The sequence below is a fragment of the Colobus angolensis genome, unplaced genomic scaffold (assembly GCF_000951035.1).
Source record: "Colobus angolensis palliatus isolate OR3802 unplaced genomic scaffold, Cang.pa_1.0 Scaffold109, whole genome shotgun sequence".
NCBI lineage: Eukaryota > Metazoa > Chordata > Mammalia > Primates > Cercopithecidae > Colobus > Colobus angolensis.
The window spans coordinates 6,475,814-6,489,874 of NW_012111919.1; the positions used below are offsets into that span (position 1 = coordinate 6,475,814).

The 14,061-nt window shown below is 39.0% G+C and overlaps 1 protein-coding gene across 3 annotated transcripts in view; it reads right to left on the minus strand.

Moving 5' to 3' along the window:
* The window catches only part of ITSN2 (intersectin 2), a 118,986-nt gene that overhangs the window by 85,116 nt on the left and 19,809 nt on the right, over positions 1–14,061 (minus strand). For all 3 annotated transcript variants that reach the window (XM_011950968.1, XM_011950961.1, XM_011950976.1), the window contains 7 exons: positions 12,276–12,339; positions 10,481–10,618; positions 9,676–9,761; positions 8,432–8,694; positions 7,195–7,344; positions 4,186–4,326; positions 2,176–2,263 (listed from right to left, as the gene is read on the minus strand). In XM_011950968.1, coding sequence (XP_011806358.1) covers positions 2,176–2,263; positions 4,186–4,326; positions 7,195–7,344; positions 8,432–8,694; positions 9,676–9,761; positions 10,481–10,618; positions 12,276–12,339 — 930 coding nt within the window. The remainder of the gene's footprint in view (positions 1–2,175; positions 2,264–4,185; positions 4,327–7,194; positions 7,345–8,431; positions 8,695–9,675; positions 9,762–10,480; positions 10,619–12,275; positions 12,340–14,061) is intronic.

Here is a 14,061-nt window from a genome sequence, read left to right on the forward strand (position 1 = left end):
TTTCTTCTTCTTCTTTTTTTTTTTTTGAGACGGAGTCTCGCTCTGTCACCAGGTTACAGTGCAGTGGCGTGACCTCAGCTCACTGCAACCTCCACCTCCCAAGTGATTCTCCTGCTTTAGCCTCCTGAGTAGCTGGGACTACAGGCGTGCGCCACCACGCCCAGCTAATTTTTGTATTTTTTAGTAGAGACAGCGTATCACCATGTTGGCCAGGATGATCTCGATCTCTTGACCTCATGATCCTCCCGCCTTGGCCTCCCAAAGTGCTAGGATGCAGGTGTGAGCCACTGCACCTGGCCCGTATTTCTTCTTTATTCATAACAATGTATATCACTAATAATGCATATTTTAATACCAAATTTGATGATATATATGAACACTATTTTGGGTAACTGGAAGATAAGACAAAGAACATGGTAGTACAGTGGGCTTTACAGTCAGACATGAATTTGACTACTATGACTGCATCATCCTGGGTAACTACTTAATCTCTCTGAACCTCAGTTTTCCTGAGCTGCACAATGGGAATAATAACTACACAACAGGGTTATTGTAAAGATTAAAGGAAAGAATGCATCGAAACTGACTTACACAGTGCTTGGCACATGGCTGGTAATCTTAAATGGCAACTGTTATAGGGAGAGGAATCTAAGGGATACAGGGTACTTTTCAAATCCCAAACAAAAGCTTCCTATTTTAAATTGGACTATGGCTAAATAAATAAATAGGTAACAGCTGCACTGGATTACATTCCACAGAGAAAGAATAGCCCCATCACGTCCTCAATAAGAGATATTCTATATTTTATTCACAATTCAAATAGGAACAATGACAATAATAAAGATATATTTCTGCCACTGTGCAGATCAGGTGGGTTGGCTCGCCCTGTCTCTGGAATGTCTGTGTAGGGGTGAGGTGGGAGTTGATATACTTTGAACAGAAAAGAATCAGGTATAAGGAACACTGTCTGAGCAGGGACATGGACAGACCACCTCAGTGGAAGGCAGGAGACACAATAAAAATAGTTCACGAGAGTGAACTTTATTTCTGATACTTCTTCCACATGAAGGACCCTGCACTAGCCCAACAATCCCAGCTTCTTTCCTTCCTTTCACTAAATGGTGAGCTCAAGAGCAGGACCTAGGAATGTACAGCCTAGACTCCTCCTAGCCCTCGCTCTCTAGAGACTTAACTGCCCACAGGAAACCTGCATTCTACTTTGTTCATGAATTCAGCGTTTTATAGGTGCAACTATACCACCCACAGATAAACCATGCTGCCTAAAATCAGCTTCACCAGTAATGAGATCGTGATTTGGTCTCTCATTTGTCTTGTTCCTTTGCCTTATTTCTTAATTTGTTCAGAACTTGGGCAAAGAAGGGGATACTATTTATTGAACTTCGTAAATAGCCAAAAGTATAATAAAGAGACCTACAACGGAATAACTGACATGATAGAGACTCAATGAGTGACATTTAGGATACTTTAGTCAGTTGTAACACAACATCTGCAGATTTGCTTTTCTTTAAATAAACCTTGTTTCTGCTACACTTTTATTGGTATGGTATCCAATACAGAGAATTTTTTTCAGTTTTCTCATTGGGACCTGAGCAAAAACAAACAAAGTCACAATCCCATAAATTATCCTGGAATGTTTAGTTCCACTGGTGTCAGAGGGCCAAGATGGTAAAATTCTTTGTATGAAGCACAGAGTTAGATAATACAAAGGGTCTCGGCAGGGCATACCACCCTGCTTAAGCCTATGACTGCTGCATGCTAACACCCTAGAATTCCAGGTGCAGCCCCACCGTAAAGCCTCCTCCTGAACAGGTCTTTAAAATCAGTGCAGGACTTTTCAAAATGCACAAGTAGTCTTGTGTTAGAGCCAAATTTAGATCTTATAGTCTAATACTTTGTTTGATATTTCAATTATATAAATAAAAATATCAAGATATGAAGTCATACCACAATCATTACTATTTTATTTTTATCCACTTTTTGTCACTAAAAATGCTCTAACATCTGGGATAATGTTTTTCACATCATTTTTAAACTTACAGGCAAAAAGTGTTATTTATAACAGAATACTTTTTTTAATTTTAAAAAAGTAACAATGTTACTGACATAGTCATTCAGAAAAGGATACAAGTAATCAGACAAACCTTAGAGACTTACCAGGTGTGTTACTGAACTGCATGTTTTTAATTCTTTCATTTAATAATTGCTTCTCAGGTACCAGATAGATAAGCTTATTCTGATACTCCTTATAAAAAGAAAAAATAGTACCGGATTAAAATGTTATAATATTGTCCAAGAGTTTTTTTTGAAAACTTTAAAACAGGATTTACTCATCTTTGAAACTTACTTTAGAAATAATACATAGTTGTAAACTGCTTACAACTTATGAAGCGACTAGAATGAAATTATGCCAAGAAATATTTAAGCCAAAATCAATTTTGAGTGACTGGCTGAAATTAAAAGGCAGTGAAGAAAGTATTTGTAAATGGCGTGTCTAGAAGCCTGCAATTTTCAGATTACTGATGAATGACAGCGGACCAGTGCCAGATGGTGTGTGTAAGCATGCCATGACACTCTAGGATGAATATGTGTATATCAAAGAGGGACTAAACGCCGGGTGCCAGGTGCGGTGGCTCATGCCTGTAATCTCAGCACTTTAGGAGACCAAGGCAGGTGGATCACTTGAGGTCAGGAGTTCAAGACCAGCCTGGTCAACATGGTGAAACCCCGTCTCCACTAAAAATACAAAAATTAGCCAGGTGGTGATGGGTGCCTGTAATCCCAGCTACTCAGAAAGCTGAGGCAGGAGAACTGCTTGACGCTGGGAGGCAGAAGTTGCAGTGAGCTAAGATCATGCCACTGCACTCCAGCCTGGGTGATAGAGGAAAAAAAAAAAAAAAAAGAGGGACTAAAAACTAGGAAAGCAAGTTTAAATCAGATAGAAAATGTTTTTGGCTTTTATCTCTCCTGAAACAAAGCAAAAAGACTGATGAATTGCCAGTTCATGCAGATAGAGAAATTGGATAAGAGAACTCTAGAGATGCAGAAGGCTTCCCTAGCCCCATTCTGCAAACAGTAATTATTGAACCAGACCCTACTGCACAAGCAAAGAAGAGAATTACCAGGACCCCAAGGGACACATTCAAGTTCTCATCATAATTTTAAAAAGAATAACTTAAAGTCAAAATTTCCTAAAATTAGTAGCAATAACCTTATTTTAATGTATGTTATGGTCTGAATGTTGGTATGTCCCCATTCATATGTTGGAACCTAACTCCCAATGCAGTACTATTAAGTAGGGCTTTAGGAGGCTCCACACTCATGAATGAGATGACTGTCCTTATAACGGAAGTTGAAGGGACTGCCTTACCCTTTCTGCATGTGAAGATTTAGCAAGAAGGCACTAGTTTTAAAGGAGACAGCAAGCCCTCATCCCACACTGAATCTGCCAACACCTTGATCTTGGACTTCTCAGTTTCTAGAACTATAAGTAATAAATTTCTGTTGCCCATAAATTACCCAGTCTAAGGTCTTTTGTTATAGCAAAAGTAATGAATTAAGAATGCATAAACATTGTTAAAGAGTTAAAACTCAAAGTGGTAAATGTCCACTTATGTATATATATTAAGCAAAACTTAACCAGATGTGTAGCAGAGTTTTAGTTTTAGTAGGTCTATGGACTTCCTGATATTGTATACAGGATTGTGTATATTTAGATCACAAGTCTATTAAAGACTCAAAGGTTATTGACCCCCAAAACAAAACTCTATTAGATCAAAGGTTATTGACCCCCAAAACAAAACTCTATTAGAAGAACTGTTTTGTTTTGTTTTGTTTTGAGATGGATTCTCGCTCTATCACCCATGCTGGAGTACAGTGGTGCGATCTTGGTTCACTGCAACCTCTGCCTCCTGGATTCAAGCAATTCTCCTGCCTCAGTCTCTGGAGCAGCTGGGATTACAGGCATGTGCCACCACACCCAGCTAATTTTTTTGTATTTTTAGTAGAGACGGGATTTTGCCCTGTTGACCAGGCTGGTCTCGAACTCCTGACCTCAGGGGATCCACCCGCCTCAGCCTCCCAAAGTGCTAGGATTACAGCCATGCCCAGCCCAGAAGAACTATTAATTGTACATGTTTAAGAACAATTTAGCAGCGAAGGGCTTACCTGAAGTTCCTGTTGAAGTTGCTTGATTTCCATAATTTCCAAGTCACACTGCTTATCCAGAACTTCCAGCTCAGTCTTTTGAGTTTGCTTTTTGAGTCGGACATCCTGAAGTCTGCCTGAGATCTGCTGATGTTTGCCATTCTATAGGAAGATCATATAAATATATAGTAACATAAAATGCTAATAGATAATGTTTCTACAAGGAGAATAATATTTTTAGTTAAATTTTAAAACCTCAGTTACATTCATATTCATCCTGAAATAAATGCCTAAAACCAAGTGGAATGTGTTTCAGAGTTGTGTCTGTTAACTCAAGTTATTAGTGGGAAACATATTCTCAGAGTGCAAGAGCCCATATGTTAGTATGGGAAAGCAGAAACATAACACACTGAATTTTTTTCTGAATTCAGCATTAATTAGACAATATTAATTAACAATATTAATATCAGAGACACTCTCAAAGAATGATGAGGAGGAATAAATGTGTGCATGTGATGTTCAGCATTCCCTTCTCTGAACTTCTATTTCTACCCTAAATATTGCCATCTAATTTCCTCTAATGAGACAGTGCCCAGGAGGAACGTTTTGGCAACAGTTCTGTTCTATACTAATATTCTTCTCCTTTTTTCCTCTTATTCTGCAAAGAAATCAAACCCAACAGTAGAGATTCTCAATAGGACCTAAGAAGAAGGGTGACATGGGGGGTTATGGGCTGAACTGTGTCCCCCAAAATTCATATGTTAAAGTCCCAAGCCTCAGTACCTCAGAATGTGACAATATTTGGAGAAAGGGCCTTTAAAGAGGTGATTAAGGTTAAACAAAGTCATACGGGTGGACCCTAATTCAGTCTAACTGGTGTCCTTATTAGAGGTGGAAATCTGAACACAAAAGGCATCAGAGATAAACACGCTCAGAGAAAAGACCATATAAGGACACAATGAACGATGGCCACCTGCAAGCCACCAGAAGAGGCCTCACAAGAAACTAAGCCTATGGATACCTTGGTCTTAGATCTTAGGAGCTGTGAAAAAATTAATTTCTGTTGTTTAAGCCACCTAGCCTGCCGTATTTTGTTACAGCAGCCCTACCAAACTAATAGAGTGGAGTGAGGGGAAATGACATCCCTGGTTAAAAATCACTGATGAAAAGTTTTACTGAAGACTATGTTTCATATTTGAAATACATACACTGAAAGGAATATGTGTATCTATGCTGGAGCTCACATTCTTATCCTCAACATGGGATACGTATAGGCTCTGGACCTTTCCAGACTCTGCACATTCACCTGTTACTGTGCTTCGTGTGATGCACAAATTCTTGAGGGAAAAACAATCAATCTTAAGGTCTCTTCCCATTATATATACTCAAGATGATACATACCTATTAAAATAGTGCAAAGAAGTTAAAAGTTTTTTACAACTGTTTTGTAGTACTCTGGCATGATTAATACTTGTGGTATGTATGTCTATCCATCTGAAGGCATAGAATATCTCTGACTAAAGATATTGTGATGATTTAAAAAGTAATTTTTAATGTAATTCAAGTCATCAACCAAATAAAATGTTATAATCACACAAGATCTAAATCTGGCTCTACTACATGACTAGGTATGCATTTTTGCAAAACCCTACTATATGATCAAGGTAGGCTCATGGGATTCTAGGGTTGTGGCAGAATAGTGCCAGATCTTTTATATCTTCTCACCACACATTTCAAAGAAAGTCTTTTAACAACTTGACCCTCTAACACCTGATTGGTAAAAACTGCTTAGTGGCCAATATTAGCTAAGAACTACAATCCTGCAGAACTGGAATTGCAAGAGATCATTTAGGTCAGCAGTTTCAAATCTGTTGTCTTTTTAATAGTAGAATCTTTTTTTCCCCAAGCAAATCTTGAGTGAAACACCAAGAAAAATAAAGCACATAAACGTCAAGTTTCTCTGTTGTGAAGTGTGGAAAGAGTTGGTGAGAGATCACTGTTCTGCTGCCCAAGCTTCCCCTCTCCTGCCTCTGCTTGGTCCTCCTCAGACCATCTTACAGAGACCAATCTGAAAACTGAAAATCACTCAACTAACACAACTCTTGATTTCATGCAAGGGAAAAGTGAGGCACAGAGAAAGGAAATGTCTTGCCCAGGAGTACACGGTTCATCAGTGTCTGAACTTACGCTACAACATAATTCTCAGCATTCTGAGTCATCATCCTTTTCTCAGTAAACCACATTGTACAGTCTGTTTATATGAAAATGTGACTATTTAATGACACTAAGACATAACTAATTCACGAGAGAGTTTAAAACACAATTACGTTTTTCTTCTTTTTTTTTTTTTTTTGAGATGGCATCTCACTCTGTCACCCAGGCTGGAGTGCAGTGGCGTGATCTTGGCTCACTGCAACCTCCACCTCCTGGGTTCAAGTGATTCTCCTGCCTCAGCCTCCCAAGTAGCTAGGATTACAGGCACCTGCAACCACCCACCACGGCTGGCTAATTTTTGTTTGTTTGTTTGAGACGGAGTCTCACTCTGTTGCCCAGGCTTGAGTGCAGTGGCGCGATCTCGGCTCACCGCAGCCTCCACCTCCCAGGTTCCAGTGATCCTTCTGCCTCAGTGTCCTGAGCAGCTGGGAATGCAGGTGCACACCACCACTCCTGGCTAATTTTTGTATTTTTAGCAGAGACGGGGTTTTACTATATTGATCAGGCTGGTCTCGAACTCCTGACCTTGTGATCTGCCCGCCTCAGTCTCCCAAAGTGTTGGGATTACAGTGAGCCATCACACCTGGCCCATGTCTGCCTAATTTTTTTGTATCTTTTTTTTTTTTTAGTAGAGATGGAGTTTCACCATGTTGACCAGGCTGGTTTCGAACTCCTGACCCCAGTTGATCCACCCGCCTTGGCCTCCCAAAGTGCTAGGATTACAGGTGTGAGCCACTGCGCCCGGCCCACAATTACATTTTTCAACAGGTAGCTCTGGCACCATTCAGATAGATTTCACTTAAACTTCAGCCATACCAGTGCTTCCAACTCAAGATGAAGACTCTTCTTTTTAGAGTTTAACCTGACAATTTCTTCTTGTTCTCTGTTCTTTTGATTGAGAAGCTCCTGTCGCCGAATTCGCTCCCATTCTAAGCGACGTTGTCGTTCAAGTTCCTGTTTTGCTGCCTGAAAAAAAAAAGGAATTAATTTTTAAATAAAAAATTTTGCATGATTCAAAAATTGGGAAGACAACAGAAGTTAAGCAGAGTTTAGCACTTAGTGGCTATAGTGGCTAAGGGTAGCTAGGCAAATCTAGTTTTATTAATGGGTCTAAAGACTTCCAAAAAAGTGGATTCATCTATCATATTTCCTGACTTCTTCAAGAGATCTTTTTTTTTTTTTTTTTTTCCCCAGACAGCATCTCGCTCTGTCACCCAGGCTGGAGTGCAGTGGCACGATCTTGGCTCACTGCAATGCACTCTGCCGCCTGGGCTCAAGCAATTCTCCTGCCTCAGCCCTCGAAGTAGCTGGGATTATAGGCACACGCCACCAAGCCTGGCTAATTTTTGTACTTTTTGTAGAGACGGGGTTTCATCATGTTGCCCAGGTTGGAAGACCAACCTTTTGTTACAGTCATTTTTCTCTTAATAAGTTACAGAATGACTTTATAAACATAAATGTTAACAGGAATAATTTCCCCTCTATTCTGGTATCTGGGGGAAAAAATTCTATTTATATTATTTCAGTGCACAATAACTTTCTGTGATTCATCCCTGGCCCTTTAAAACACAGCCAGTCCTCCTAAGGACCCTTCTTTCCCAGCAACACTATCCCAAAGGCCTGTGTAAGCCCATCCTCTTGATTCCTCTCTAGAGAGACTTTCAATGCCCCACTCTCATCTTTCTGCCTCTCCAATTCCTTGGACTCTTAATCTGGATCTTAAACTTGCTTTAGTCTAATGACTTGCTCAGCTGGCTAACTAACCTTAGCTCCTCACTCAACTTAGCTCTGCAGTCAATCCTCCTTTCATTGAGATATCAGCTGCAGAGGATGCTTTCTCTACCACTTACCAGTTCTGAAAACTCCTTACAAGCAAGAAGCCTCTTTCCCTCCTCAAGGGAAGGATGGATCAGATTTGTATAAGATAAGAATGAAATGATGCAGAACAAAATGCAAAACAAAACTTCAAAAATAAGCATTTTTTAATCAAATGAAATATAGTCACTTACTAAATGTAATGATTTTCTTAAGAAATAAAAAATTTAAAAATAACCTCTCGTCTTTCTATCTCTTTTCTCCTTTCTTCCTCTCGTTGTCTCTCCAATTCCCGTTGCTTCTCCAAGCGTTTTTCTAATTCAAGTTGTTTCTTCCATTCTTGTTCTTGTAATTCTCTCTGTTTTCGTTCCCACTCTTCCTTTTCTTTCTGGGCTTTACGTTCTGCCTCCCTCTGTTGCTGCTCCATCAAGGCTTGGCGTCGCTTCTCCAGCTCCATGTTCCCTCGCTCATAGTTGGCTTTCCGTTTGTCCTCAAAAGTAACTGAACAGGGTACGCCATCAGCATCTGCACACATGAACAGCCTACAGAACCTATAATCTAGTTTCTACAATACTCACGCCTTGTGATCATTTGAGTGCTATTAATATTTGAATACTTTCCCTAAGGATAATTTTAACTCAAATCTAAGTGGAAAAATATCTACTTTCTTCAAGGATATTCAGTTTTAGAAAATCAAAGTTTTAAGTTTGAATCCATTCAAGAGAGAAATAATTTTTATAAACTTGCCAATAAAAATACTTTTTTGGCCGGGCGTGGTGGCTGACACCTGTAATCCCAACACTTTGGGAGGCCAAGGCGGGCAATCACCTAAGGTCAGGAGTTCAAGACCAGCCTGGCCAACATGGTGAAACCCTGTCTCTACTAAAAATACCAAAAATTAGTCAGAAATAGTGGTGGGCAACTGTAATCCCAGCTACTCAGGAGGCTGAGACTGGAGAATTGCTTGAACCCGAGAGGCAGAGGTTGCAGTGAACCGGGATTGTGCACTCCAGCCTGGGTAACAAGAGAGAAACTCCGTCTCGGGGAAAAAAAAAAACTTTTTCGACTTTTTTCTATTCTTCAAGGACAATCAAAGCCGTGTGGTTATACATTTGTTTTGATGTCATTAGCATCCTAATATATTAAAACAGCTATAAATGTACTATTTTAACCAATATTTAAATGTTTTTAAAGGTAAAGATTTCATTACAAAGTTTGCTCTAATAACTCAGGCTAAAGTAGGAGAAATACTTTAACTGAGATGTCTATAATCCTGTCAAATACATATAATTGTCTCTTCTTCACTCTCTTTTCATTTTGACCATCTTAATTTTATCAATATCAAAATACATCCTATCAAAGTTTTTTCTCATATAGCACATAAAATATTAAAAATATAAAAATTCTAAGTATTCAGTTACATTTAAAGGTAGAATTTAAAAGAAATCAGTATAAATATACAACTTTGACACTCAATGATACCTGGTAATTTCTTCTGAGGTTCCTCTTCTTGTATTTTCTGATATGAAGGCAGAGTTCCATTAATGGAATCAATTTGCTTTCCTCCTCTAAAAAAATCAAACAACAAAATTAGCATCATGCAGTCTGGACATTTTCAGACTAGATTACATAGACTACCACTGATTACAGCAATTTGATATTGGGAATATACTATTAAAGATATTTAAAACAGTTCGGTATGTCATTACAATATATAGCAGTATATGGATATTCAAGACAGAGAAATCTGGATTCAAATCATGGTTCAGCTAATTTTTGTTCTTGGGCAAATTTTTCTTTATCTCCTTAGTCATTAGCTTCCTTATGCATAACATGATGAAAACACACTCACTTTTTTTTTTCTTCTTTTTTTTTGAGGCAGGGTCTTGCTCTGCTGCCCAGGCTAGAGTGCTGTGGCATAATCACAACTCACTGTAGCCTCTAACTCCTATGCTCTAGTGATCCTCCTGCCCCAGCTTCCAGAGTAGCGAGGACTACAGGCGCATCTGGCTAATTATTTTATTTTTGTAGAGATGGGGTCTCACTATGTTGTCCATGCTGGTCCTGAACTCCTGGCCTCATGTGATCCTCCCACCTCAGCTCCCAAAGTGTTATGATTACAGGCGTAAGCTGCAATGCCTGGCCCACACCTACTTCTAACATGTACCCTTTTCCAGTATTACTCATTGAATACTAAAATAAATGGCAGTGCAAATATTTAACTGTCTTCTAAATCACATCTGCCAAGTTATTAAAACCATAGCTCTCCACCTCCAGGCACACTCACCTGAAAGATGGCGGAACAAGCTCAGGAGGTAAAGTCAGTGGTAATGGCTGTCCGGCTTTGGCCATGTCAGTAAGGTGCATTGCAAGAATAAACTCTTCTGCTTTTAGCTGTCCATCACCATCAATGTCAGCCAGAGTCCTAAAGAAAATAAAATGTACAACTTAATAAAGCCTATTTGGAGTAAAATATTGCTTCAAAAGTTCAATTTTTTACTTTATTTTTTTGAGATGCAGTCTAGGTCTGTCGCTCAAGCTGGAGTGCAGTGGGGCAGTCTCAGCTTACTGCAAGCTCTGCCTTCCAGGTTCACACCATTCTCCTGCCTCAGCCTCCCAAGTAGCTGGGACTACAGGTGTCCACCACCACGCCTGGCTAATTTTTTGTGTTTTTAGTACAGATGGGGTTTCACTGTGTTAGCCAGGATGGTCTCGATCTCCTGACCTCTGATTCGCCTGCCTCAGCCTCCCAAAGTGCTGGGATTACAGGCGTGAGCCACCCGTGCCCAGCCAATTTTTTATTTTTAAAAGAAGGATAATGATGGTAAAACTGCTGTGTACACTTATTTTAGTGAAATGTAAATACATACATTTACATAACTCACTATTGAATGTACATATTTACATTCAATAGTGAGTTAATTTTCATCCTTGATTTTCATGACATAAAAGAGAGGGAAGAAACTTTGAAACAGAAAGAGACCTACCCCTTCTGATAAAGTGGTTTGTCTTACTCCATGGTTAATTCACCTACCAAATCACATTTACCTATATTAAAAATGAGATACTCTCTGATTCTCCATAGAAGGGGTTAGATCAAAGAAAACAAGAGTTTTTCTTGTAAAATATAGTCATGAACTGCATAATGACATATCAGTCAACAATGGACTGCATTTATAATGGTGGTCCCATAAGATTATAATGGAGTTGAAAAATTTCTATCACCTATGGACATTGTAGCTGTCATAATGCAATGCATGACCTATGTGTTTGTGATGATGCTAGTGTGAACAAACAAACTGCACTGCCAGTAGTAGAAAAGTACAGCATATACAATTATGTACAGAACATAACACTCAATAACAATAAACACCTATTAATATGCTACTGGATAATGTATTTACTATACTGTATTTTTTATTGTTATTTTAGTGTGTACTCCTTCTACTTACAGAAAAAAAAGTTAACTGCAAGACAGCTTCAGGCAGGTCCATCAGGAGAAATTCCAGAAGGCATTGTTATCATAGGGGACAATGGGTCCATGCGTGTTATTGCCCCTGAACACCTTCCAGTGAGACAAGATGTGGAGGTAGAAGACAGTGATACTGATGATCTTGACCCTCTGTAGGCCTAAGCTAATGGGTGTCTTTGTGTATCAGTTTTTAACAAAAGTTTAAAAACTAAAAATAAATTTTAAAAATAAAAAAGAGCTTTAAAGAATAGGATATAAATATCTTTCTGTACAATGTGTTTGTGTTTTAAGCTAAGTGTTATTACAAGAGTCAAAAAGTTTTAAAAAATTAAAAGGTTTATAAAGTTAAAAAGTTATAGTATGCCAAGATTAATCTATTGTTGGGGAAAATACTTTTTGTAAATGTGGTGTAGCTTAAGGGTACAACAACATTCTGCACAATTACATTTGCCTCCAAGCTTAATACTAACTTTCAAATGGCTGCTTTTATAGAGCATCTCTGAGTCACAAACTTTTACAGAAACAGTATCTTTCTCATAATAGGGGAGAGACAGTTTAATTAATTAATGTATAGTTAAATTAATCAAATGTAATTAAGGGACAAACTTACCAAATAGTAGCTAGCTGAGTTTGAGAAAGATTTGACTGAAGAAGGGCATTTCTAGCTTGAAAACCTGATTAAGTGGAGAAAATCATAAAGGAATTCTTTAGTCTCTTTCAAGTTATGCACAACAAAATAGCTATATCTGTAAAATAACAGTGCTACTAGGGTATCCTGGGAACTTTTAACATCAAAATGTTTTTACCATGTGCTAGGTGCTAAGCATTCAGTAGTAATCAAACACAGTCACTGCCCCAAGGAATTTCAAATCTAGAATTAGTGGTATCAAGTGCTCTCCCCTGTCTTTTCAGCAAGATAATACACACTAGTGGCTAACATGAAAGAACAAGACATCAGGCACACAGAGTATTAGAGGCCAAGATTGTGGGCCCTCTTGTACTCCCAGCAGGTGCAGCACTTCCCACTCCTAGGTGACTAAGCTGTAGTAGCAGAAGAGTCAGGCGCCACTCTGGGTTCAGCCTGAGTCAAGGCCTGTCCAAAACAACTCTCACACAAGAGAGTACATCTGCCAACACTTCCTCAGCAACAGCTCCAACTACAAGAAAGCCAGCCAAACGCAGCTAGATTTATTGTCCCACTGGGCTTTCAACATAGGACTAATCAAAGCAACCATGTATTACAATATGCAGCTAAATGTTTATGTTATATAACTTTTAAAGCATTTTCATTCTACTTTTTCAATCTGGACATTTAACATAAATCACATAAAAACACTGGAAATTAAACTCAGAGCCGCGCCCTACTAATTACTCCTCAGATTTCACTTAGGAAATCTGATTGGAGGAGGTCTTTGTGTTAAAAGGTAGATTCTTCTAAATAAGAGAGATGGAAGGCTATTTCAAACCTGAAAAAAAAGGTTCAAAACTATTTCAGCTTTTGGACAAAAAAAAAAAAAAAAAAAGATCCTTTTGGACTGAAAGAAGATCCCTTAGCATCAGGCAATAGAGCAAACAGAAGAGAGGAGGAGGAGGAATGTAAATGGTTAAAATTCATACTCGTGGAGGGCTTTATATGTGTGAGGCAAAGTCTGAGTAATACAAAGGGCCATAGAGAGCCAGCAGAGTATCTTACTTACTAAGGAAAGCTCATTGGAACATGTACACTTTTAGTCGGCCAAGCCTCTGGATATCCTACATCCTCTGCTTAGAATGCCAGACGCTCCATTCTTTACTTTGTAGTCTATCCTCTAAGATCTGGCCCTAATGTCTTTTTTTCTGTGAAACATTCTCTCTCATATCCTTGGAGTTAGTCACTTTCTCATCTACATTAATCACAGCACTTTCAAACAAGTAACTAAACCCCTTGATTACATGAGCTATATACTATGGGCTCTTCAAAGGTATGAACCGTGTCTTCCTCCTCTCTGTATTCCTGTGCCTAAGACAGTACCCAGAAAGTATGTGATTCAGGAAAACAGTTACATCAATGACTTAATTTAAATAAATTTTTAAAAACTATGTTTAGGGGGAGGAGAAGAGAAGGAAAAAAAGGAAAAAACAGACTACTGGACAGGCACGGTAGCTCATGTCCGTAATCCCAGAACTGTGGGAGACCAAGGCGGGCGGATCACCTGAGGTCGGGAGTTCGAGACCAGCCTGGCCAACATGGCAAAACCCCATCTCTACTAAAAAAAAAAATTAGCTGGGTATGGTGGCATGTGCCTGTAGGAGGCAGGAGAATCACTGGAACCCGGGAGGCAGAGGCTGCAGTGAGCCAAGATCGCACCACTGCACTCCAGCCTAGGTGACAGAACAAGACTCTGTCACAAAAAAAA